The following is a 27,699-nucleotide window of genomic DNA, read 5'->3' on the forward strand; positions in this document are numbered from 1 at the left end:
TTGAGAATCCTCCTCAGAGTGGGATGAGGAGAGAGAAAGGTGGATGGGGGAGGAAAAAAAGAAGAGAAGAAATAGGCGGTTTCTCCAGCCAAGTCAGCATTAGGAGAGGATTCCTAACAGCCTAGGGAGAGTGAGTGTGCATGCACAGGGGTGTGTGTGTGTGTGTTGCATCTATTGGTGGCAATGGTGGTGCTGGAAGTGCCAAAGGAGGAGAGAAAGTGGGGGGGGGGGAGGAAAAAAAGCAGAGTGGGACTTCTCTAATCTGTCCAGCAGCAGCAGCAGGCTGTTTGTTAGCACGCCCTTTTCCTGTCTCTTCCCTCTCTCCCACCCCACCAAGCGCCACTAATAATTCCCTTGCTTTCCTGCCCAAAGTCCTGCCTGCACCCAGCAATTCCCCTCACACTCGGCAGCTTCCTTGTTTTTGGATCTTTTTGGTCACTTTTTATATATATAAAAGAAAGAATGGCTCTGATCTGTTTGATAAATAAATATATTACGTACGTGTGTGGGGTGTATGTGTGTATAATATTAACTATATTGCAAACATTTAATTTATGATATGGACATTTAATTCAGTGTGTGGCTCCTGGGTTCTGTGTCAAAGTACTCCTGCGGCCCACTTGGTCCGAGTGGTTGGACCGCCCTGATCTAGCCAAAGTTAAGCATTTTACAGGCACTTTTATTCATCCCGCTGAAACCAATGAGACTTTAAAATGCTAACCTTCGGCTATGTCATCCCCACCATAAGACCTGGTTCCCTCATGTTACCATTCCAATTACTTGTTTATATTTTACCAGACAGGTGCTTCAAGCCAGTTTCCCTGCTATCCAGTTTAACATACACAAACAGCCGTTCTCAAAAAGAGCCCAGAATGCAGTTTCTATGTTAATTGGGTCCCCGGAAACCAGGCTTTCAATACAATCCAGTTTCCTTTCACCTAACAAATTTCTCTTATTATAAATATGGCCTTTGCTCCTTCCTCATTGGTGGTTTTGTTAATACTTCTTCGTGGAGGGCGAGATCAAAAGCCTTTGAAGCAAATTATGTCCACTTCCACAAGAGATCATCAGTTAAGGCTTATTTAAGGGTTACAGTGTGTGTCAACAAATGCCGCCTAAGATAAACTAAGGATTTTCTCTCACAGGCAAGGGTAACAGATAAGAATTCGTCTAACAAAATTTAATCAATTATTATTGACTTTCTAGCAGGTGAAATTAAAATGAGAAAGACAGCTTCGACAATTAAGCCATACATATGAGCAAAAGCCACTCTATATTGCTGGGTTAACACATCTCAGGAATCTCTTAGATGCTTTTCTGAACTTTTTTTTTTTAATTAAGTCATTCAACCCCAAACACAATGAAGTCTGAGCACTGGCCTAATTCTTTCCAATTTACTAGATACTGATACAATCAGTCATGTCCTCTAGATATGATTTGCTCAAAAACTGGCAAGATTTGTTAACTCCTTGAAGCTCTAGAAGAATTTCATACTGAGATAGCCATCAAATAAGACAAAGGGACAATTAAACTGTTGTGAAACTGGCTACCTCACAAATAAGAGATATAGTGAATGGAATTATTTTCCGCAGAACAAAGTCTGATGAAATGTTACATGTAATCTGTCTTCTTGGGTAGAGGAAGGCATAGACATGCAATTAAGAAATGGTCTGTGTATATGTGATTAGCAGATCTCAAGGGAAGTGCTTTAAATAAATACAATTGTGCTAAGGATAATTTCACTATCGAAAGATCCAGACCCTTGAAGTGTCCCTATTTTCCAGGTACAGTGGTACCTCTAGTTACAAACTTAATTTGTTCTGGAGGTCCGTTCTTAACCCGAAACTATTCTTAACTAGAGGCGTGCTTTCGCTAATGGGGCCTCTTGCTACCGCTGCGCCGCCAGCACACGATTTCCGTTCCCATCCTGGGGCAAAGTTCTCAACTCGATGTAACTCTTCCAGGTTAGCAGAGTTTGTAACCTGAAGCGTTTGTAACCTAAGGCGTTTGTAACTTGAGGTACCACTATACAGTCCCGGATTTACAGAACCCTTCCTGTTTCTGATTTGATCCCGGAATGTCCCGCTTTTCCTTAGGATGTCCTTTTCATCAGAAATGTTGGAGGGTATGGAGTTATGCGACCCCTGAGCAAAGGAGATAAGTAACTATACAACTTTTAGAAGACATATGAAGGCAGCCCTGTACAGGGAAGTTTCTTAATGTTTAATGCTTTATGTTTTTATATAAATTGGAAGCCACCCAGATTGGCTGGGGCAACCCAGTCATATGGATGGGGTATAAATAATAAAATGGTGATGGTGGTGGAATGGGACTCTATTTTCATCAGAGTAATGTTGGAGGGTGTGCTAAATACTGAAAAATATATTGAAGAATGCTCTTCCGGTCCATTATCATTGGCATCTGAAGCAATTTTGTTATGGAATTTGTCTTTACCACAAGATTTTTTTATTTTTTTTTTAGCAAATATCAGCACATAGTTGAACTGCATATCTTTCAGATACCTTGATTTCAACATTATTATAAACATTTCACATCATTCTCATGAATAACTGAGTTGCATGTGGAAGTTATTATTGATAGTCCACCAGGGGTCAGCAAACTTTTTCAGCAGGGGGCCGGTCCACTGTCCCTCAGGCCTTGTAGGGGGCCGGACTATATTTTGGGGGAAGGGAATGAACAAATTCCTATGCCCCACAAATAACCCAGAGATGCATTTTAAGTAAAAGGACACATTCTACTCATGTAAAAACACGCTGATTTCCGGACCATCTGCGGGCCGGATTTAGAAGGCGATTGGGCCAGATCCGGCCCCCTGGCCTTAGTTTGCCTACCCATGCACTAAACCATTCAATAGCCTCTACACAGTGGTGGAGGAAGGGGTGCGGGGGGGGGGGGTGCGGTGTGCCCCAAGTGTCATCACTGGGGGGTGTGACAAAATGAGGGGTTTTTTATTTAAAAAATGGTCTCATGAAACTTTTTGGGAGTGACGTCGTGGCTTAGGCACCTGCAGTTTCTGCACTGCCTGAAATGGCAGCGTGGGACTTGCGTCTGCCTACTGCCTCTCCCTCAGCTGCCCTATTCACCCCGCCCCCATGGGCAGCTCGCCCTGCCCCCATGGACACGGATCACCCAGCCCCCAGGCTGCAGGACACGCCCCCGCACCAGGCACCCGAGCGGCTAGCTATGCCTCTGCCTCTACAAGCCCATTATACTAAACCTACAGACAAATACTGCAGTGCCAGCTTCCCATGTATTGCCATCTATGGGCTGAAAAATAATATTCAGGCACAGATGTCTTGTGAACATGTATTTTTAAGAAGACAGCTGGTAGAGTTGTGCCTGTCGCCTGTTTCCTATTCCCACTTACATTCTGCAAATTTGCACTTTTCTTCTGGTGAAATCCAGGCTTAGGTCTGTGTATTAAGAGATGAACCAACAAACCACATTCTCTAATGTAAGCACATCTAACGTCAAATTGCAGGGAAGATGAAATATTTATGCCCAAGACTAGTGCAACTGAATCAGAATGCCAGAGAGATTGAAGAGCATCAACTTCATAGCACTGATTGCTAAAGTGATTTAAAGAACTGTGCCAAGACCACCTCCTAGACTTGGAGTGCAAGGGGGAATGGATAGTGCAAAGCTGGTTTGCCTATTCAGAAATTACATTGATTCATTGTTGTTGTTTTTTGCCTGGTTGATGCTTTCTAAAGCAATTGCCAGGGTTAACAATATGGATACCAACAAGCTAGGTCATTACGCTGGGAAGCAGACAGGAGAATGATTTGATCAGGCTAAGAAACAAACAGCCAAAAGCTTTATAATACTAGAAATCCTATTGGGCCCTTCAGTCATCTGACCCCTTTTGAGACGGCTACTGCAGTAGTACATAACAATGAATAGTGCTGAAGCTTAGCAAGCAACAGGGCAGAAGTTCTGTTTTGATGGAGAAGAAATGAACACACCTGGTTCTGCAGCTAGAATACCTAGAGATCTGTATACGTGACATGGAGGTATCCAGTGGTGGCCAGGGTCAGATATGAGGGTGGAAGTTCAGGACCACACTAAGCAGATTGTGCAAGGGCTCATCACACTTCTCAAAAGCAGCAGGCATGGCTCACATTTTGAACTACATGTACAAGTAATACACATTCCATGTAAAGTGCTCCCATCACAAACAACCACAAAGACTGCACTGCTGGAGAACTCAACTACATTTCTAACAAACTAGCATAGGAACTTCTTATTTAATATCTCTTTATTTCAATTAAGGCAGGCATTACCAAAACCATTTAGATCCTTCTCATGGGAGGGAAAATGTTAGCAGTCCCATATATATTAATGTGATCTTCTGCAAAATAAGCTGTTTAACATAGTCAGAATAATTCTCGAAAGACCAGCAGTTTCAAATTTATAAGGGGGAGGGGGAAGTAATGGCAAAGCTCACATTTTGAATGTGTAAGTATTCGAATCAAACTTATCAACTAAATCAAATGAGACGGACAAAATGCGTCCTTCCATCAGAAATGGGCTTTGTAGTAATTTGTCTATCACCAAAAGGAATAACAACATGTATTTTACAAACTGGAATTAAAATAATCCTTGCACAAATGGAGCACATTTAGTGCAATGATGGAAAGAGTTACATATGCTCACTGGGAATTATATCCCATAATCTTTTTCAGGCTTTTTGTCCTTTTTCAAATTGGAAATAAGTTACTGGACTGCAGCTTCTGCACAGCAAGAGATATGCCCCGTGGCACATTTTACATTTGCCATGGCTTCTCCAACATCTGAGGAGATTTCACCCCTCCCATATCCAAGAATCTCCTGCTGATTCTCCAGTGAGGAGGAGGCGTGTTCTGCTCTCTACTTATTCTGCTCCAGCACCACATCAATCAGTCAGTCAGTCAGTTAGTCAGTGTGTCGGAGAGAGAGAGACTGAGTGTTAGAGATTGTGTGTAGAGATAAGGTTGCTGCTAAGAGCAGCTGCAGACACTCAGTGTAGTGCAGCATTCATTTATGCTTAGACCTCATTAAGCTCTGTATATAGTTGTATAATAGTTGTAGATAGAATAAAGAAGATATTCTGCAGAGCTGCTCTCTGAGTCGTTTATATGCTCTGCTATACTCTGCTATACTCTGCTGTGCGACGACTGTCTTCTTGTGGAAGTGAATCTGGTGCTCACAACTCTAAGCTGTGAGTCCACAGCACTTTGACCTGTTCCTGTGCAGAAGGTGGTCTCTGGAAGTGCTACCCAGCTCGCCTAGCCCAGTCGGGGCTGAAGTGGATGAGTCCAGTCGGTGGCACTGGCTCAAGGGCGATGCTGACAACATCCACCCTTACACAGAGCAGTAGCATTTACAAAAACAAAAAACAAAAAAAAACAACTTATATGGAGTACCTGATGTCAGACACAATAGGCTAGAAAGAGTCCATAGGCTAGAAAATTAGGCAGAAGTAGGAAACAAAAGTACACTAAAGGTGAGGGAGAAACACTAGCTATTTATGAACCCAGGGATTCCTATAGCTTGGCATCCAAACAACTCATTCATCCATGACATGGACTCATTTGTCCATGCTGACTTCACTCATTGGCTAAAAACAATGAAAGCATACCCTCCCAATAGTTCTTAGATGAAAATAGGGACATTCTATTCTACATAGGAAGCTTCTCCCGTGTTTGATCTCCTGTGTCCATATATGTCATATGCACATCAACATTGGTCACCTTGAGCCAATTACATCCGCTCAGCCTCACCTCTTTCACAGGGCTTTTGTAAAGAAAAAAAATGTGTGAGGGAAGGGATCATGTACAACACCTTCAACAGATAAATGGAATGAAATAAAAATTTAGCTCTAATGTAAGCTGCATTGAGTCTCTGTTGGGGGAAAAGGTGGGATATAATAAAATAATAATAATAATAATAATAATAATAATAATAATAATAATAATAATAATGGAAACTGAGAATGACCAGGAACATACCAGAGAATAAATCCTATTGAACTCAGTATGACTTAGTTCTGAGAGAAAAAAATTGTTAGGATTGCAGTGTAAGACTGCACATTCTTTACCATGTTACCTGGGAGTAAGCTCCATGGAATACAGACTTACTTCTGAGTAGACATGTAAAGTCTTGCAGTGTAAGACTCCATTTACAATATAGGAATAAACAATCCACATGTTTACTTAAAATGGCTGGCTAGTGAAGCCTTGTGATTACAGAATTTAAAGTGGAGTGGTTACATTTTCCTTCAAAACTATATACCAGCCTCACTATTTTTTTTTTCATTTGGTGCACACATTTTCAGTATAAGCAGGACTCCATCTTTTACACACACATACACAGAGCAAAGAAATGGAGGGCAGGAAAACGGAAAACTGGGATACTGAGGGATCAAATAAAAAACCAGGATGGCTTCTGTAATTTTGGGGCGGTCTCTGGAAAATCGAGACACTTGGAGGGTATGGGAAAGGTAGGGCCAGCGAGACTGGCTCATCTCACAGAAATATCGTAGAAATCTGATGACACATTTTTCTTTAAAACATTTCTTTCAGGAAAGAAAGCTCAGGATTTGGGCCCCTTGTAGGCATGGATAGTGGTGCAATTGCTCCAGCTGCAGCATAATAATCTGGCCATGCTTTTTGTGTTTTCTAATATTGCAGATGTGGAGACTGAGGTTGAGAGAGAGCAACTTGCCAGCTATTGAGGGCAGGGCACGGGCAGGATTCAAACCAGGGACTCCTAGATTCACAGATCAGCCTCTTTGCCACTACACAACAGCGAGGTACTGATCATAAATGGTGGTGATTTTTTAAAAAATATATGAGTAAGGAGTCTTTGAACTTGACTAAGTTGTAGGCTTCAGATTCTGTTCTTTGGGAGGTCAGCTTAAATGGGATTTGGAAAACAAAACTGAAGCAGGGCAGTAGGAAGGCCAGAGGGCCAGAATTTCAAAATAAGGTCTGTAGTCTATAACGTCTTCTCTCTGTAGGATGTAATGAACATAATGCAAGTTAATTGCTTTTATTAAAAGCCCTGAAAGCAGAAAAGGTAAATTAGAGCTCATCTTGCTATAGTTTTAATGAAACATCATGTATAATTGGGTCAATTTTTCCCCCTTCAAGCAATCTATCTGCAATTAAAAATTAAAGAACTCAAACTTGTACATCGAAAGATCTATTCAGAACCTGGGAGTTGCAAATTAATCTGTCTAGTTATCCAGAAATCAAAATTTATTAGCAGAACCCACACCTCTTCACTAATTATGCTTTAGCAAAGGTGAAATCATGGTGATGAGTTGTGAAGATTCTGAATGGATCTCATTGCAAAACATAGGATTGGCAGTAAATGTCAAAAGAGAGAAGCCTGCAAGTAAAGCTTGCAGTTTTATGGACAGTTCACAAATTCAGTAGTGTTTTTTCCTGCATGTAAGTTTCCTCAGAAGTGCAATTACGTCCACTGGCATGGAGAAACAAGAATATGAACTACTTATATACTTGAGGCCTTCAAAATTCAGCCGGTTCTGCTGCCATGCCTTCAGTATTGTCAAGTGCCCAGTATAGTTAAATACATGGATGTTTTTGTGGATGCGTTTCTACTCAGTGGTATAGAACACAGCAGAGCATGCTTATTCTTAAAGATCCATAAATATAAAGATCCATAAATGTGTGTGTGTGTGTGTGTGTGTGTGTGTGTCCCCGGGACGCTCACTGCTCGCTGTGGGTGGCACCCCTGTGGGTGGCTAGCCCTGGGTGCACAGCATGTGTGCCACTCTGAGTGCCAGAGCAGCTAGCTCCGCCTCTGCATAGCTGTATACACAAATATGTAAATATAAAAGCTTTAAAATACACAAATGTTAGCAATACATTCCCTGAAGCTTCATAATTCTTTTATATTGCCTTCCATTTTAGTTGCCTTGGTGCATCTTTTCAAACGCTTTGTCAAATTGCTTTGTATGCATCCAAGGCTCAAATTGGAAGGGGGAAGGGGTGGAAAAAGTTGGCTCAGGCAATTCATATTTCTGCCTGACAGATGTAGATTCTTCACATAGGTTCCATAATGCTTATTGTCCTACTTGAATTCCAGTTGGCAACTCATTATTTGCCACGATGTTGACAATGAAAGGCTGCACTTAACTCTGTTTTTGAAATTAGATATATTTGGGCAGGCATCCCCATACTGTCAAACAAAATCCAGTCTACACTAAGAGGCAATTGTTATGCTGGAATATTCTGAAGAGTAGTTAAATGCTTAAGGTTGAGGGGAAAACAATTACTGGTCTTGTTTTATGTAGAAATGAATGTGAGCTTTCTCAAATGGCAAAGTACTCATCATAGCCACAAGTCAGTGAATAAACACATCACACTTATTGATTTACAATCGTGGCATGTCATTGGCAGAAATTTGGAAGAAGCTATACTCTATAAGCAGTCGCTGAGAGATGGAGAGATTCTTAACTCTTCTACGGTGATGTTTGTCCAAAGGCAGCTTCAGGATTTGATGGTAGGGAGCGCAAAGCATCAGTGGGCTTTCAGTTCCAAAAATATTAGAAGAATGCCTTGCTTGGCCCTTAGGCTGAAGCTGGATATACACAGAATCAGAGTTGGAAGGGAACCTGAGGATAAGCTAGTGCAACCTGCTGCAATGCAGGAATATGCAGCTGGATCAAACCTGCAACCTTGGCATTATCAGCACCAAGCTCAAAACAGCTGAGCTATCCAGCAGCTGTAGAGGTGATTTCACATTGTAGGCCTTTTGACCCAGATCTAACCAGCCTGGATCATGACTACTGGGAAATCTCAACAGAACTAGAGGATCTTTTGCTTGAAGTGAGTTGGATGACCTTGGTGTTTTTTAGTTAGCTAGAGGTGATACAGTCATGACAGTGATTGAATAAGTCAGTAAAGCCAGGCACTTTTCCCTGGAGGTCACAATATCTTTTATATGCTGCATGTATCGTTCATGTATTTGTATACGCTTCATGATATTCACTGCTGTACTCTCTAAATGCCTATAACAGTAATGATTTTATCACTGCAAAAAAAAGGATGCATTATTATGTGGCAGCATTTTTACAGAACATTGTAAAAGTTTTAACTACAAATCACCTCTACTTTGTACAGCTTACGAGATCCTAAAAAGGCTAAAGATTTTCACGTTGTATTCCACCAAGCATTTTCCTAGTGGAAACTAAACCTTGGGAAATGTTCCAGTTTTGCTTCCTTATTTGGTTTTTACAGCACTACTTCCTCCATTTCCACATATATACTCTTGCCTGCATTCTCAAATTCTGCACATTTTACAGTGAGAAAATACAATCTGTTGAACGGTGGGGTGGCACCAAAGATTTATTCTAAGGCCACTGAATTTTGGGTATAATGAGATGGCAGATGACTGTCATGTATGGGAGCCAAGCTCCACACCCATTCAAAAGTGATACCACTACCTGCCCACCACTAAAACAGCTGCCTAGGTGCCCCGCAGGGAGATGGTAAGTGGCAGTTCACCTAGACTGAGCAAGTGAGAGGTCCTTCTGAGCCCCTCAACCAATGCCCAACCTGCCTGAGTACTGGCACTGGGCATCTGTTGAACATTGCTGACTTACTGATTCAGGCTTCATACAGTTTTGGTAACATAATGGGTTTATTATGCAGTGCTTCCAAACACCACTCTGCAACAGTAATTCTTATACTGCAAAGGGAAATGGGGAGAGGCAGTCTGGATCCTGGACTGTCCTTAAAAGGGACAATGCAAAGTTAATCCACTGTGCCACATTATCCAAATAGTAATTCTGGGTGTCCCCCCCCCCAAAAAAGGGTTGTTTTATGTGGGATGTCATCTATTAATGGTCTCTTCTTTTTTATATAATGTCTCTATTAGGTTTTCTGTTATCATACAACACACAAAAAAATAAACAAAACAAAAAACATTCCTATGGTATGTAAGGGGAGAAAATGCTAATCTAACCCAACATAGTTCATCTAACCCAATGAAGATTTATCCCTTGCGGTATAGTCAAGTACTGTCTTGCAATGACTTTTCAGGGTCTGCTGAAAAGACCCTGCTGAACTACATTGGTTCTGCTGAAAACAGAACCAAGGCAAACCTGGGACATCAAAAATACCATATTACGTAGACCTCTTAATAGTGGTGATCATGAGGACACACCCCTCCTAGGTTCCAAGGCCAAAGACAGCCATAACATAGGAGTGGTGGATGAGCCTTGAACATACATTAGTAGCCCTGAAAACAAATGCCGTGAATTTTGAGGCAATTATTTGCGGGATAACAAATATATGCACAAAGAACCTCCCTCACACTTAAAATGTTGTGTCTGTCTTCACCCTAATCCTGAGTCATTGCATAAATTTCAGATAAGAATTATGTAAACTCCAACCAACACACACATATTTAATGATATGCAGACATGATTTCTCATTGTAATAAGAAGTGCATGTGGAAAGAATAATTAGTTCTAGGTTGTTATTCTGTTTGGTAGGGCCAGGGTTTTAGTATAAAATATAAGAATAAATACTAAGCATATTAATTATGCAACTGGATGGGTTTCATCTCATTATTTCATCCAAGCCTGCCAACATGTCACTGCTGCAGCTGTTGCTGAATTTATGATAGCATAAGGTTCTTACACAGTGAATGATTTTATCCCCTGGTACCACATCACTGAATACACGATGATGAAGAGGATGAAGCAATCCTATGAAATTAACTGAAGTTAAATGAAAATACAATAGGCCAGGATTTGGGATTGTGTGAGGGTCACGGTAAAACAAATATTTTAAATGAATGGGATACCCCAACAATACTTTACCAACAGAAGTTCAAGGGACTACTGTGATTCCAAAGGCATTTTACCTCCACAAAGATAATTTCACTAAGTAAACATCAATCAGGGTTTAAAAGTTAACAATGGAACAATACCTAAAACAATAAGGGACATTCGTGTAATGGTGTAACCTTGTTTGTTGGTGATGCTGGCATGAATTTGTTTCTTCCTTGTAATAAAATACGACAGGGATAAATCCTGCACTAGTCAGGAATGCAACTGAGGGACTAGACCGAGGTCCTGCTGGGAGGCCATGGAAAGCTCTGCAGCTATTTGCTGTTCTGCCAGTAATGGAAGCTAAAATGGTGCATTCTGGGTCATGTTTGGGGAGACAGTGGGTCTGTGGGATTCTAATCCTCTTATTTACCCCAATGTGCCCTCAAACTATGTACCACTAACCTATAACTATGAGGGCTCTGGAGCTGGCCAACTTCCACCATGAGCAGCAAAAATAGGGGGAAAGGAAGGGGGAGAATGAAATAAAGAAAAAGAAAAAGCCATCTGTCAGGCCATACCTTGCTGACATAAGAAGGGCCCGATGGGTAAAGCAAATGGCCCGTCTACTCCAGCATCCTGTTCTCACAGTGGCCAACCACATGCCTATGAGCCCTGCAAGAAGAACCTGTGTATTCTCCCCACTTGTGGTTTCTAACCATTGGTATTCCAAGGCAAATTACATCCAGCAGTGGAGGTAAGGTAAAGGTAAAGGGACCCCTGACCATTAGGTCCAGTCATGACCGACTCTGGGGTTGTGGCGCTCATCTTGCTTTATTGGCCGAGGGGGCCAGCGTACTGCTTCCGGGTCATGTGGCCAGCATGACTAAGCCACTTCTGGCGAACCAGAGCAGCGCATGGAAACGCCGTTTACCTTCCCGCCTATTTATCTACTTGTACTTTGATGTGCTTTCGAACTGCTAGGTTGGCAGGAGCAGGGACCGAGCAACGGGAGCTCACCCCGTCGTGGGGATTCGAATTGCAGACCTTCTGATCAGCAAGTCCTACGCTCTGTGGTTTAACCCACAGCGCCACCCGCATCCCTAACAGTGGAGGCAGAACATAATTATTGTGGCTAGTAGTCACTTATATAGCCTTATCCTCAATGACAGGGCTTTGGATGTTACAATTTCTCTGTCCAGAATATCCCCACCCCCAATATCATGACTCTGTATTTTTTCAAAATAGGGGGAGGGGATGACAATATGCAACAAACCTTATTAATACACAGTACATGGGCTACACCATCTCTAATGCAACACTAACTCAAACAAGACTAAGTTGAACAGTGGTGAATTTGACTGGTGAATTTGCGAATATAGCAACAATAGGCCTAACAAGAAGATAAAAGCCGTGATGATAACTTTTCCCTTTAAAGGTCCAGCTCCTTCCTTAGACACAGCTCTAATCATTATCAGGGAACAGATCAATCTGGAGTGGCCTTGGACAGCAATTTAGATCCAGGTCCTGACATAGCTAACACTCACCCAGTTCCATCTAGATACTACACAGATAGCATATTGCACATCATCAATAAAAATGATTTACAGCCGACTATAAAGTTCTTCATTCCCCAATTCCCAGAGATCACATTTATTGTAGATTGTGATACAGCAAGAGGATATATATATGTAACAGCAGAACCTTAAAAGCCAGGGACAAGGTACTTGCTTGTGTGAGACTGGCAAAGGCAGCTCTTCAGATATATGCACAGATTTTCTTTCTTTCACTGTATTTCCATGCTTTTAAAAACAAAACCCAAAGCAAATATTGTCCTGCTTATAAAATACCCGATTCTTGTTGGTTGGCTGGCTAGAGAGGTTGATGGGTTACTGTTAAAGATTTTGAAGCAAGTCTAGGGTTTATAATTGGAGAGGCCATGTGACCTTGCAAACTAAGTAACACAAATAGACCATATTGTGCTGCAGAGAAAATATCTACTCTGCATATATTGCCCATAAAACTCTCTAAGATACCATGTGTAGTGATGGCATTGTACACATTAAGAAATATACCAGGGTAGTTGGTTGCATTGCCACTTATATTTGTTAAAACATATTAAGAGTCAGAACATATGAAATAAAATGTTTAAAATGGGAAATTATGTATATTTTTAATAAGCAAAACAAAGGCCATTGTACCTCCTGAGGTTTGGAATGCAACATTCAAAAATGAAAACCAACACCCTAAGAAAAACTTCATGTGACAATAAACTTCCATGAAAAAATGAACCTTTGAAAGCTATCTAGCCTGTTAAAATATTCTCCCAATCATAGACCTGAGCAATGATCTTCAGGTGCCACAAATTTATTTGTCCCTTGATTAGGAGTTGCTTACTGGAAGACCACAGAAAAACACCATCCACTTATTTGAGTTTTGGGTGTGTATGTCTAACTCTCGTACCTTTTATTCTATTTTCTCAAATTGACATCACTTCACAATTTTTAGTTTTACTATTTCAGGTCTTCATTATTTTTGCCTTTAGCAATGGACTTAAAAATAATGATTGCTAGTTCCCTTCATTTTGGAAGGGTTTATTCGTATTTGACTCATTAGCTGTGCAAAGGTCAGACACATTCAATTCTAGCATTTTCTGATCCATAACCCAAAGGTGAAATTACATACAGCATAATATTTTTTTTGCCTGCCCACAGTCAAGTTAAACTTTTGCTCAAGTATTTACACTGCAGTTTTTAATTCAACTTCATCTATGAACAACTTCATCTATGAACCTGCAATATCATGTCTCAGAGTGGACTGCTTCTCTTCAGAGTCCTGAAGCCACTATTTTCCTCCACTTTCTCATTTCCCTCTTCTCTCCCCAACAGCCTGGTTAACATATTAAAGATGCAATCCAAACTTCCTTCCTCCTGCCAGTAGGTCTTTGAGGATATTCACATACCTAGCACTGCTGCTGACCAGCAGACCCAATTTAGACCCAAGATCTGCACCAGCTCCAGAATCCTGGTCGATTTTTCTTTCCTAGCCGACTGACTAAAATTTCCAATGTGCCATTTTTATTCTGCTAATCATCTTAAAAACTTGGTTTATTCACATTCAACAGGTTTCATGTTCCATTTATTTAAGTTTTATTACTTTTGTATATGCAAGTAATTCTGAGTTTTTTCTGAACGATTTAGCCAAAAGATTTATGAACACAAGTAGATGTAAATATAATCAGAAACGCACAACTGTGAACCCTTCATTATAAAAGTAATTCTGTTCATGGCATTAAACACTTTTGGATTTTTTTTTTTAATGAAATAGATTGAAACAAAGCATTTCCAAGGCAACAAGAAATGAGCTGGAGTGTGAAGTGACTGAAACGAGGTCTAAGTGGTATGTGGGGGGATAAAAGGTTCATGACTAAAAGCAAATTTTAGTTAAAAGATGTTGAGCCTGAGGGCTTTACAGGAAATCCACTTAGGAAACCTTAAGAGAAGGGTAGGATTCCTAAAGGAGATCTCAGGTCACAAAGGTCTTTCGGAACATTCTAGTAGGCATTCAGTGTTGTGAGGCTTTTCTTTTCTTTTGCCTACAGCATAATTATTTGCTGCCTCCATCTTATAATGATGCAGCCATGCAGTTTTATAGCTGCTTCCGATTTCCCCTTCCAGAAAAATCCATCTAGATCCAGTATCCTCACATGAAGGGCAGAGGTTCTTGGAACGACAAGAAAGGGAGTGTGGCAATTTCACAGCAGCGCTTGAAGAGACAGCTGTACACCAGGAATATGGTGTGTGCAGCTGAGGCAAAATGTTCTTTTGCTAGAAACCATTATCCTCTCTCGCTATGACCAGGTTTTTAGATCTAGTTGAAAAGGAGTGAAGAGATGGGTGTTCTGAAATGAACCCAATTGTTTTGTTACCATCTGTGTTACCATGTGGGGCTGTGAGGACATTTCGCTCAAGATATTCAGGGCCCTGCAGGCACTGGCAGTGCAATTTCTATTTAGCGTGCCTCTTTTCTGCTGCACCTGCACTGTGCCTGGCCTAGGAACAAATTAGGCATTTCGTTACCACAGCAGAGTCTATGATTAAAGACTTAAATTTCACTGCTCAGGTTTGCAGAAGAATGTAATGCATATATCTAAGGCTGCAGGGTGAAGTGTGCCTTGAATTCGCATAGTAATCACAGGACTCAGCCGATTCTTACACATGTCTAGCCACTTTCTTGCTCACCCAGCTGTCCTCTCCCAATTGCTGAGTATAAGATATTTGTACTTATTTGTATTTTAACTGCTGATCTGCAGGCTCAATGTGCTAACCACCCTGAGAACTGCGAGTATAGGGCAGTATACAAATTTCATTGTTGTTGTTGATGATGGAACGCCTAATTGAGAGGAGCTCTGGTTCCCCAACCCCAAAGTAGGATTAGATCCAGACACATCCACAATCCAGACACAACACCAATTTGATCTGCCCACCCCCACAGTTTTGGCCCATAGTTCTCCTTACTGAATCCTTTCCCCTTGTTTTCTAAGTCTTGGAATCTAAGACAGCAGTAGGAACGACACAGTGTGCAGGGCTGGCTACTGGTTTGATGGGAGCCCTGGGTAAGGTTGGACCTCCCTTGAAGCATACCAGCGGATTGAGAGTCTGGAGCAGCAGGCAGTGGGAGACAGGGTAGCTGAAGCTGAAGCAGAGCAGCTCCTAATGTCCATACTAGCTCAGCTGTTGTTGTTGTTTAGTCGTTTAGTCGTGTCCGACTCTTCGTGACCCCATGGACCAGAGCACGCCAGGCACTTCTGTCTTCCACTGCCTCCCGCAGTTTGGTCAGACTCATGTTTGTAGCTTCGAAGACACTATCCAACCATCTCGTCCTCTGTCGTCCCCTTCTCCTTGTGCCCTCCATCTTTCCCAACATCAGGGTCTTTTCCAGGGAGTCTTCTCTTCTCATGAGGTGGCCAAAGTATTGGAGCCTCAGCTTCACGATCTGTCCTTCCAGTGAGCACTCAGGGCTGATTTCCTTAAGAATGGATAGGTTTGATCTTCTTGCAGTCCATGGGACTCTCAAGAGTCTCCTCCAGCACCATAATTCAAAAGCATTGATTCTTCGGCGATCAGCCTTCTTTATGGTCCAGCTCTCACTTCCATACATCACTACTGGGAAAAACATAGCTTTTACTATATGGACCTTTGTTGGCAAGGTGATGTCTCTACTTTTTAAGATGCTGTCTAGGTTGGTCATTGCTTTCCTCCCAAGAAGCAGGCGTCTCTTAATTTCGTGGCTGCTGTCACCATCTGCAGTGACCATGGAGCCCAAGAAAGTAAAATCTCTCACTGCCTCCATTTCTTCTCCTTCTATTTGCCAGGAGGTGATGGGACCAGTGGCCATGACCTTCGTTTTTTTGATGTTGAGCTTCAGACCATATTTTGCGCTCTCCTCTTTTACCCTCAATAAAAGGTTCTTTAATTCCTCCTCACTTTCTGCCATCAAGGTTGTGTCATCTGCATATCTGAGGTTGTTGATATTTCTTCCAGCAATCTTAATTCCGGCTAGGGATTCATCCAGCCCAGCCTTTCGCATGATGAATTCTGCATATATGTTAAATAACCAGGGAGACAATATACAGCCTTGTCGTACTCCTTTCCCAATTTTGAACCAATCAGTTGTTCCATATCCAGTTCTAACTGTAGCTTCTTGTCCCACATAGAGATTTCTCAGGAGACAGATGAGGTGATCAGGCACTCCCATTTCTTTAAGAACTTGCCATAGTTTGCTGTGGTCAACACAGTCAAAGGCTTTTGCATAGTCAATGAAGCAGAAGTAGATGTCTTTCTGGAACTCTCTGGCTTTCTCCATAATCCAGCGCATGTTTGCAATTTGGTCTCTGGTTCCTCTGCCTCTTCTAAATCCAGCTTGCACTTCTGGGAGTTCTCGGTCCACATACTGCTTGAGCCTTCCTTGTAGAATTTTAAGCATAACCTTGCTAGCGTGTGAAATGAGTGCAATTGTGCGGTAGTTGGAGCATTCACTAGCTCAGCACAGCACTGTAAATAGGAGCACTGGCTGAGGCAGCTCTTCATTCTCTTCCTTATAGCAATGCCTTTGGGCCTTGACGTTGACATGTACATCAAGGGGCCCAGAGTCACTGGAGATAATGTGGACAGTGACCTGGGGAAAGCTCTTCTCTTTTCAGCACTCTGCTGCTGTTGAAAGATTCTTCTTCTTCTTCTAAGGAGTGATGGAGAGGGAGAAGGCTGGCATTGACCGCAGTGAGCCTGACCATGCCTGTTCCAACACTGGACTCAATGGCAAGTGCTACGGCAGCCGGGCTCTGGATGCTGCCAGGACCTTGCAGGCCATGCCAAGGAAGGTGATCATTATGGTAGGTCAAGATGGGTTTCTACCACATAATCTGCTTCATCCAGGATACTGGAATTCCTCAGTTATGTAAGTGCACAATAGTACTCCTCTTATCAAAGTTTAAGGAAAGTGGAGAATGGAGGAATTCTGATAAGCCTGTTACATTTTGTTTGTTTTTAAAGGACATTTTTCAGACATTGAGGCATGGGAAGGAGTTCATTGTCAAAAGGAAATGCACTGTCAAACGATGTAAAGGAAATCCACATAAAGCCCGATCACAATTTCCTGCAGTGCAAACATAATGTATACTGCAATCTGAAATTATTTGCCATCGCAAATGTTGAAATCCTTTCAGTTGCTTCAGAAATAATAGTGTTAGCTGACTGTTGAAGGAGGTGTTTCAGAATACAAAGGATGAATGATTGGTTAACAGGAGTTTGGAAAACTATGGAATTAATAACATTTAACTTCTTTTTTATGAGCAGTGAGGAAAATAATGGTTGAATAAGTTTTCAGACAGCTGGATCAGATGCGAATTTTTGGAACCCTAATTTTCAGTATATGATTCTGAAGGACATTGTAATGTTATTAAATATTTGGATTCTTATGGTAAAAACCTGCACAGAATGTGTTTCAATATATAGTACCTTTTATACAGTAACTCTATTCATCTTACTGCAGACCTTTATACAAAGACCTGAAAAGCAGGCACATAATAGTATTTGTCCCAACACTTCTAAGACATTTTTATACAGTGCATGAAATCAGAATGTAGTACTGATTTTAAGCTGTCATTTCCAAATGTTCAGTTTTGCTTTTTGCTTTTTTAAACATACCTCTACAACATTTTGGAAGTGCTGCATAATACCTCTAATTGAAAGATAAACCTTAGTTACTGGCAGGTGTTCTTCTTCTTTCAGCCTCTCCAGAAATAACTTTCATGCCTGTTTTACCTTTGACCTACTACTTAACTATTGTAGTACAGGGCTTGCCAAACTTTGGGGACCTGGAGAAACTGTTGTGGTCACCACACATACACACGGCAACCAAGAAAACACCACAATCTACTCTACTGGCTGCAACAGAATGTTTCTTTCAAACCTACTTTTAATGGCTCTTTAGGCACTCAGTTCGCAACCCCTTTTGCAGTTACACATGTAAATGAGAAAACATACCTCATGGTGACCAGCAATTGTAGCAATATGGAGAGCTGTAAGTGCTCCATAGCCAACTTGCTGGATGTCAGCTCCACTGTGCAACAAGGCAGTTAAAAGTTCTGCATTGTCCTGAAATGTAGAAAGTAAAGTTATTATTTAGAGAAACATAATTAAAAGGGGTTAGGGACGCGGGTGGCGCTGTGGGTTAAACCACAGAGCCTAAGAGTTGCCGATCGGCGGTTCGCATCCCTGCGACGGGGTGAGCTCCCATTGCTCGTCCCTGCTTCTGCCAACCTAGCAGTTCGAAAGCACGTCAAAGTGCAAGTAGATAAATAGGTACTGCTCCAGCGGGAAGGTAAACAGCGTTTCCGTGCGCTGCTCTGGTTCACCAGAAGCGGCTTAGTCATGCTGGCCACATGGCCAGTAAAGCGAGATGAGCGCCGCAATCCCAGAGTCGGCCACGACTGGACCTAATGGTCATGGTTCCTTTACCTTTACCTTTAATTAAAAGGGGTTGCAGCTCAGTGGCAGATAGTGCTTTGCAGAATACAGTTCTGTTCACATTTCCCCCCCCCCCAGCTGTACTTTATGAACAAAATCCTTCTGAGTGTAGGAGCAAAAGAGTCTCAATGAAATACGGCAAGAAAGAACTAATCCGTATCAAATATCTCTCTTAAGAATGCTGGGTTCTGCAAATGAAACCCATTGCTTAATCTGTGATATATAACTTGCCATGAGTTTTCATATCATGGGGTCAAAATACAAATAAATGAATAAAATAGCTGCCCTATTGAAAGTGATTGCCAACAAAAAAATTGGCTTCCAGGTGGAAAAATCAAAACTGGAAACAGAACTGTTAGATCCCAAAACTAAGAACTTGTCAAGAATGTATAACTTGCTGTTGAAATGGAACACTCAGGATGAAACGGTGAAATCAACTATGATTAAATGGGCACAAGATGTAGGACATAATATTATGATGGCTGACTGGGAACAGTTATGGACCACAGGTATGAAGTTCACGGCATGTAATGCCTTAAGAGAGGATATAATGAAAATGATTTACAGGTGGTACATGACACCAGTCAAGCTCGCAAAAAATTATCACTTGCCCAATAATAAATGTTGGAAATGTAAAGAGACTGAAGGTACATTTTTTCACCTTTGGTGGACGTGCCCAAGGATTAAGACATTCTGGAAGATGATTTATAATGAAATGAAAAAGGTATTTAAATATACTTTCCTGAAGAAACCAGAGGCCTTTCTCCTGGGCATGGTTGGCCAATTGGTGCCAAAGAAGGATAGAACTTTCTTTATGTATGCCACAACAGCAGCAAGAATACTTATTGCAAAGTACTGGAAGACACAAGATCTACCCACTTGGGAAGAATGGCAGATGAAGGTGATGGACTACATGGAATTGGCGGAAATGACCGGCAGAATCCGAGACCAGGGACAAGAGTCGGTGGAAGAAGATTGGAAGGAATTTAAAGTTTATTTACAGAAACATTGTAAAATTAAGGAATGTTAGAAGGATGTTGGAATGAAGTTATGTGGTTTTAGCAGAAATGTTATAAAGGATTAAGAAAAAACAGACTGTTAATTGATGAAAAGAGGGAAAGTAAAGTTACATTATAGTAAGATAAGGATAAAAATTGGAAAAGATGGAAAGGATTTGCTGAAATAGCTAACCGAACTAGAATACAAAAAAGGGAGGTGTGAGGAGGTCAAGGAAACAAGTGAATGAAAGATAAGTTATGGGAAGGTTTGTTGTGTTTTTTTTAATTGTGTTTATTTTTCTCTTTTTCTTCTTTTTTTCTCTTTTTTTTCTTTTTCATTATTGTGATGTGTTGTTTTGTTTTTGTTTAATATGGTGTTCTCTATTTTTTCTTTTTGTAACCTTTAAAACTTTAATAAATATTATTTCCAAAAAAAAAAAAGAAAGTGATTGCCAACAGATACTCATGTTGTATATCTCTCAGTTATCAGACATATCAGACAATTTCCAATGAAGAAAAATTAAACCACAGGACAAGTCTCATTCAAGGCCACTTTTTACCATACATTTTGGATTCAAATAGAGATACTCAGATGCAAAATGCATGCGTTTCAATTGTGTCAGTTATGAAGAGAGGTGACAACATTTTTTAAGTTCCAAACTCAGGTTACAAATTCTGGCAGCTGATAATGCTGGCTTCCAATATGAAGTAAGTGTTACCCTCTACCCCAAAGTTCTTTCTCAGTTCATATTTTAATCCAATACATAGAAGAAATCAATTCCTCCTCCCTTCCCTTCAACCCCATCCCACTCAGCCACTGCAGTTTCAAAAACATCAGGAGGGAGGAAGAGAAGGAAGACCCCCTTCTGCCCACTCCCCAGCGCTGCTATGGCAGTAAGCCAAGCACTCAAGGAACTGAGACAACTTTATTTCTAGTGCTCTTGGCACCTGCCTTGCTGCCAAAGCCCAACTGCTGGAGAGGGGGCGGCTGAAAGGGAGAAAAAGAGCAAGACCGCTAATGCAATTACTTACTTAGAATTCAATTTACCTTGTAAGCTGCTAAATGCAGAGCAGTAAACCCATTTCTTGTCAACCTGGATGGGCGCAGGCCTTTTAGCATAAGAGTCCTAATATGTGATTTGTTACCTGCATAATAAATATTGGAAATGGAGGCAATTATAAAATAAAAATAGATGGTGAATTGGTTTGCAAAAACAAAACAAAACAAAACAAAACAAAACAAAACAAAACAAAACAAAACAAAACACTTCCACAGGTATTAATGCCTGCTGTGGGATAGTTACATCGCAACTCTATGCATCTTTTCTCAGAAGTCCCACTCAGAAGTCAGTTGGACACTCCTATTTATCATACCATAAAGGTAAAGGTACCCCTGCCCGTACGGGCCAGTCTTAACAGACTCTAGGGTTGTGCGCTCATCTCACTTAATAGGCCGGGAGCCAGCGCTGTCCGCAGACACTTCCGGGTCACGTGGCCAGCGTGACAAGCTGCATCTGGCGAGCCAGCGCAGCACACGGAAACGCCGTTTACCTTCCCGCTAGTAAGCGGTCCCTATTTATCTACTTGCATCCGGGGGTGCTTTCGAACTGCTAGGTTGGCAGGCGCTGGGACCGAGCAACGGGAGCGCACCCCGCTGCGGGGATTTGAACCGCCGACCTGATGATCGGCAAGTCCTAGGTGCTGAGGTTTTACCCACAGCGCCATACCATACACCATACAAAAAATGCAATGTGCCATAAACATAAACAAATGGCTTTTTCAGGATGATACTCATCATGCATGTTTATTTTGTAATATCTACCATCTCATTATTTGCTGATTACAATTTCTAAGGACCCATTTTTTTATATTATCTGAGCAGCAGCATGCTCCAAACAACTGATTTTTCACTTCCAGCACATTTAGTTATAACCATGATCAATTCCTGATGAACTGAATAATGAGGAATTTACAAAAATAAAAAGAAATTCTTCCTTAGATTAAAAAAAGTGCCCTCCCTACTTTAGGGTGAAATAGTGACAATTATGCAATATCCTAAGCCTGAGATTAAATCCAATCAAAATTTAAACCACTTTGTTGTTATTGTTTATAACATTCCACCTGATGCCTACATGAGATTCAACAAGAAAAGTACCAAGGCGGCAAACAGATTAAAAAGTAATAACGTTCCTGTGGTTTATTAAAAAGTAAAATCATTAAATGCGCCAATAAGAGGGTTCTAAAGCATCTTAGCTGAAACACTTACCATCACAAATACAACACAAATGCAGAAGAGACAGCCCATTTTCTGTACGGTAATTTAAATTAACTTTGCTGAAGGCTTCATCGGAGCTGGGGGGGGAAAAGATTTTAGAGTTTATCAGAGTTTTCATCTTTTAGCATCTCTCCCCCCCCCCCTTTTATTGGAGAAATTTCTGAAGGAAAAGAAGAAACTTCATAATTATGATATTATAAAGGGGCAGGATTCTAACCTAATCTGTACCACTTTCAAAATCAGAGATCCGGTTGCAAAGGGCAAGACCAAGTTTTATATATCAGGTTAGGCTGCAATCCTATGCCCACTGACCTGGCAGTAGGCCTCATTGAGCTCAGTACAACCCTAGACATGTATAGGGTTTCATTGCACACTGTTTGCAAGCGAAGGGGGTGCCTGTGCTTGAATGGTTCATAATCTATATGAGGGTGTTCCTGTCAAAACAGCCCAGGTGAAATAATTTGGTTTGTTCCTGTTTTTTGAGGGATCCTCTCCTTTCACCCCATGAAGTATAATAAGCCATCCCTGTTCCATCTCTCCCAACTATCCCTTCGCCTCACCACCTTTCTGAACAATAGATCATTCAAATGGTGCATTCTCTGGCTACTTTCCCATGCACTTCCACTCATGGGTCTTTCAGATAAAGCTTCTTCCATCCCTGCCCCCATCACTTTCTTGTAAAGATCTGAATATTCAAAGACTAAGCCATCACGGGTGGGTGGGGTAGGGTTGCAAGATCACCCTTGTAACCTCCACCTGCAAAGTCCTGGTGCATCCCACTGTTCATAGACTCAGAGTCGTAGAACTGTAGAGTTGAAAGGGACCACAAGGGCCGTGTAGTCCAACTGCCTGCAATTCAGGAATCTTTTTGCCCAACATGAGGCTTGAAGCCGTGACCCTGAGTGTCATGGTCAATTGACTGAACTATCCCATCGGTATACAGTCCCTGACCTTCCTTGTGTTGAGCAGAAAAGACATGCCTTGGGCATTTACTCATGTTCATTTGAATGCGAGTGGAATGCTTCATGCGATCATCCCAGATTGTGTGGAGGGTCCTTACTCATGTCCAAGCAAACATGAATACAAGCTCCTCCACTAAACATAGGAAATGTCCGAGAGTGAGTGAGCAGAGAAGAAGAAGAAGAAGAGAAGAGTTTGGATTTGATATCCTGCCTTATCACTACCCGAAGGAGTCTCAAAGCGGCTAACATTCTCCTTTCCCTTCCTCCCCCACAACAAACACTCTGTGAGGTGAGTGGGGCTGAGAGACTTCAAAGAAGTGTGACTGGCCCAAGGTCACCCAGCAGCTGCATGTGGAGGAGTGGGGAATCGAACCCAGTTCACCAGATTACAAGACTACCACTCTTAACCACTACACCACACTGGCTCCCTGCTCCCATAACCACATGCACCATGTCCAAGTTCTTGCCCTCCATCATGGACAGGAAGTCCGCTCACCCTTCTGGTGTGGTGGCGTTTCAGGATGGTGGAGGCCCTTCTAAGGCCCCAAAGTGGGACTCTCAGATCCGGCCTCCTCTTTGAATAGGAGACGTGGGCGTAAACCTGGGCTGCCTATCAGGAACTGTATCCTAGCCTGCACCTGGGATTTGCAAATTGGGGTGCAGACTTGGACACGGGTTGGGTGGAGCTGACAGTACAGGAAGGCTTCCCTTGGGTCCACTCCCTGGCCATTTAAATGGCTTGAGTCCAAATGACCAGATGGAAAAGCCAAGAGGGCCACATTCATTCTCTCTCTCTCTCTCTCTCTCTCTCTCTCTCTCACACACACACACACACACAGTATGGCCTGGGATTACCTACCCCTGCCATGTATAGTTCAACAGAAACGATTCAACACCTACAATACTGCACACATATACGCACACATTATGATTCTCCTGGATTGTACCACTAGTACACAGTGCCACACTGTGCACAAACCACTGGTGAGGGGAAACATGTGTTTGAATGCTCTCCTTGAGAGAGAGAAATCACATAGGTGGTCTATAGAGGGGCAGGCGGTCTTTCAAGTAACCTGGTCTCCTGAGTTATTGCAGAGCAATACAAACATAAAAATGCTTTTAAAAAATGAATGGAATTTCAAACCATTATTTCTGAGCTTCGTTTCTGAAATGGTAGGATTTGAATTTTGCTAATCCACATTTAGAATCATTTGCAGGCTTTCCATTATGAGTTGCCATTAACCTAAAGTACAGCATTTCCGTTTTTCATACATGCAATTAAAAAGAGTTTCATTTTAAGCCACAGCAATCCTTAGAGAGAAATGCAATTTTCTCCCACTTTTTTTTTACACTTTCTGTACTAATTGCATTGCAAACGTGAGCATGTCAAACTCTCCAGCCACTGAATACCACTTACTGCAAAACGCAATGTATATTTTTCATTTTCTCCTACACTTTTTGGTATGCCATGGTAGATTTTAATACAACCTGATGATTTCATAAAGACATATGTGGATGAAGTGAATAATTAAAATGAAGCCATTGTTGCCAATGTATTTCTAATACTATGTCCCTTAAACAGGATAAATAGCCATACTGCCTCATTAAAAAAATGATATGTGGCATTTGCACCTGATGCAAACATCTTTTTGGGAAAATGCAGGGTATACTAAAAAATAAAAGTTACAGAATCTGCAGTTTTATGATTCATTAACTATGCTTGCTGACCTCCTTTCTACCACTGTATGTCAGAGAAGCAAAAGAAAATTCATTAATAAAAATAGTTAGAAAAACTGGCAGTAGATATGTAAACTGAGCTTTGCCAACTTCCTCAACAACTAAAAATAAATACACAATGCACATTATTATATTTCAGGTAATTTGACCAGATGCTTTCCCCAGACCTCTTTCTCTCAAGTTGTAGGGCTATAATGTTATGGGAAAGGAGCAATAATTAGCAAGCTTTTATCAGCAGGCTTGAAAATGCATTGTAAAGTTGACTTAGAAAATTGCTGCTGCTTGCAGTGTGCCGGAAATACTTTAGAATGAAGGAGAATTTTTTTAAAAAAAAGAATTTAGAATAATCTTTTTTTCCCCTTCTTTTTTTACTTGCACATAGTTTTTTGAACATTACCTCTTTGGCAATAGGTCAGGTATGTTTCTAAAAACCTGTCTCCTTTTGTCTTCAATGAGCCTCTTACTATTCCTCTGAGTATTCTGCAGTGTAATCTGAAAAGCTGCACTGTAATTAAGAAAAGATAGTAACAAGATTTGCAGTGAGTGATTTTCATCCCACTGAGGCTCGGGAATTTTCCCCCGCTATTGCTGTCAGAGTGGGTGAGGGCAATTGTTCAGCATCAATGGCCAGATGAAGCAAGGAGGAAAGCTGGATGGAACAGCCAATCTGCATAATTACATTCATGTAACCAACATAGAAAATCAGTTGCGCGAATATGGTTGATGTCAACCTACAGCTTGTGGGCAAGTTTGCATATTTTGTGATATTTTTATCCTGGAATGCCTTGAAATTCTCAGCTTAAAAATACTACTACTACTTCTGTCTGCTCTTATTACTTACCTATCAGTTTCTGGGCTACAGCACATCTCATTTTTAATCTTGGCAGAGGAGAAAACTTTTTTGTGCATGCTGGAATACTTTTAAAAGGTCTGAAAGTATGGTTGCCACCTTTTACGTTGAGCATGGATGCAATGAAGAAGAGAGCAACCAAAAGTATAGCATCCATATCAAGGGAAGTAATAATACCACTCCATTCTGCCTTGGTCAGACCACACTATGTTCAATTTTGGGTACCACAATTTAGGAAGGCTATTGACAAGCTGGAACATGTGCAGAAGAGAGCAACAAATGATAAAGGGTCTGGAAGTCAAGCCTTATGAGGAACGGTTGAAGGAGCTGGGAATGTTTAGCCTGGAAAAGAGGAGACTGAGAGGAGATATATATATATATATAGATTTTATTGCATTAGCCGTGTGGCCATAGCACAACATACATAGAAATAACAGCATAACATAAAATGGGGGTGGGGAGGCAAAGGCAGACATCGTCCTGGGCAAATACCCAAAGGGGGGGGGGAAAGGAGATAACAGAAACAACAGGGGATCCAAAACACCGAATGACCGATAGTTCAAGAACAAAAAGACAAAAAACTGCCGAGGCTGGAGGAGGATCATCAAAGGGGTCCTTCAGCTCCCCGGATCCGTCCCAGCTCCACCGTCCTTGCACTACAAAGCTACCTGGAACCTCATCCGACTGTGCAGAGTATCGACTACAGCTGTGGTGCCGAAAAAGAAGCCAGTGCAGCCTTCCTCCTCATCACACTGAGCAGGAAGTTAGCTGTCATCTCGGTGATCCAACAATCAGAATCTTGCAAAAAGAGGGACACTATCCAGGGCTGGATTGGGAGATGAAGCTTGTTCATGAGAGGAGTTAAAAACCGAGATCTTTCATCTGTCCAGTTGGGACAGAAGAGCATTACATGTTCCATAGTCTCCAGGGCCGAGTCATTACAGTTGCATGTTCTGTTTGCGATGGGGACTCTGGAATAACGACCCGACAGAACTGCTGTAGGAAAACAGTTGAGACGGGCACAGGTAAAGGCCCTTCGCTTAGCCTCCGAAGAAATTGTGAAGCAGTATAGAGGGATTCCTTCAGGGGGAGGAATAGCTAGGGCTAGGCCTGAACACGGCCCTCTTGCATCGGCAGCTGTGTTAGAGAAGTCAAGTAGCTGTAACTTCTTTTTAATTGAAGGTAGGGCCGCCGGACTGATACACTCTAATTTAAGAACAGTTTTGCAATTCAGATTAGAAAGAGAGCGGAGTTTGAGGTTGATTGTAGTTTTCCAAGGGGAATTATGAATATCTCTTAGGATCAGGTTGGAAAAACCACCTCTAATTCGAGCATCCGATGCTAGTAGGTGGGAGCTATAGGAAATGGCTCGACACCATGCTCGTTTTACAATTGAGGGCTGGGCGAACTCAAGTCGTAGGGCTGCACCTGAGACGCATCTCGGGACACCGGAAAGAGATCTCAGAAACATATGAAGTGGGCGATCCAAATTACCTGATATTGCTGTAGTCCATACTTCACAGCCATATAATAGTTTAGGAACAACTTTAGCATTAAATATTTGAATTGCTGCTGGAAGGTGTTTGCCGCCCTTCTGGTGGTAAAATCGGACAATGGCATTGGAGGTCGTGGTTGCGGCGAAAAAGGCAGATTGTAGATGGGTAGTCCAGGAGAGATTATAAGTGAATATTAAGCCTAGATATTTAAAGGCTTTTACCTTTTCTAAGTAGCCACCTGTGATCTTAAGCGGCTCCAGCTTGAGTTTGCGAGAACGAGTGAAGTGAAGGACTTTTGATTTTTTATAATTAATATTAAGAGCTTCCGCCTTACAATAGGCGATAAATGCATTAACTGCATTTGCTAGGTCCGCAGCTGTTCTGGATAAGATGACAGCATCATCTGCATAGAAAAGGGAAGCAACGGGGTGACCTGCTAAGTGAGGTGGATACTTAGTTGCTAGCTTCAAAGGGGAAATTGCATCATGAAGATAGAGATTAAACAGTAAAGGGGCCAAGAGACAACCTTGTCGGACGCCCTTGGCCG

General features: G+C 41.7%; 1 protein-coding gene across 2 annotated transcripts in view; it reads right to left on the reverse strand.

Annotated features, from left to right (window-relative positions):
- LOC310765661 (serine/threonine-protein kinase TNNI3K) overlaps positions 1-27,699 on the reverse strand; it is a 162,000-nt gene that overhangs the window by 131,174 nt on the left and 3,127 nt on the right. For both annotated transcript variants that reach the window (XM_083620943.1, XM_083620942.1), the window contains 3 exons: positions 22,099-22,184; positions 20,881-20,978; positions 18,352-18,462 (listed from right to left, as the gene is read on the reverse strand). In XM_083620943.1, the coding sequence (XP_083477069.1) occupies positions 18,352-18,462; positions 20,881-20,978; positions 22,099-22,184 (295 nt within the window). The remainder of the gene's footprint in view (positions 1-18,351; positions 18,463-20,880; positions 20,979-22,098; positions 22,185-27,699) is intronic.

Source organism: Podarcis filfolensis (genome assembly GCF_964270895.1).
Source record: "Podarcis filfolensis genome assembly, chromosome: 6".
Classification (NCBI taxonomy): domain Eukaryota; kingdom Metazoa; phylum Chordata; class Lepidosauria; order Squamata; family Lacertidae; genus Podarcis; species Podarcis filfolensis.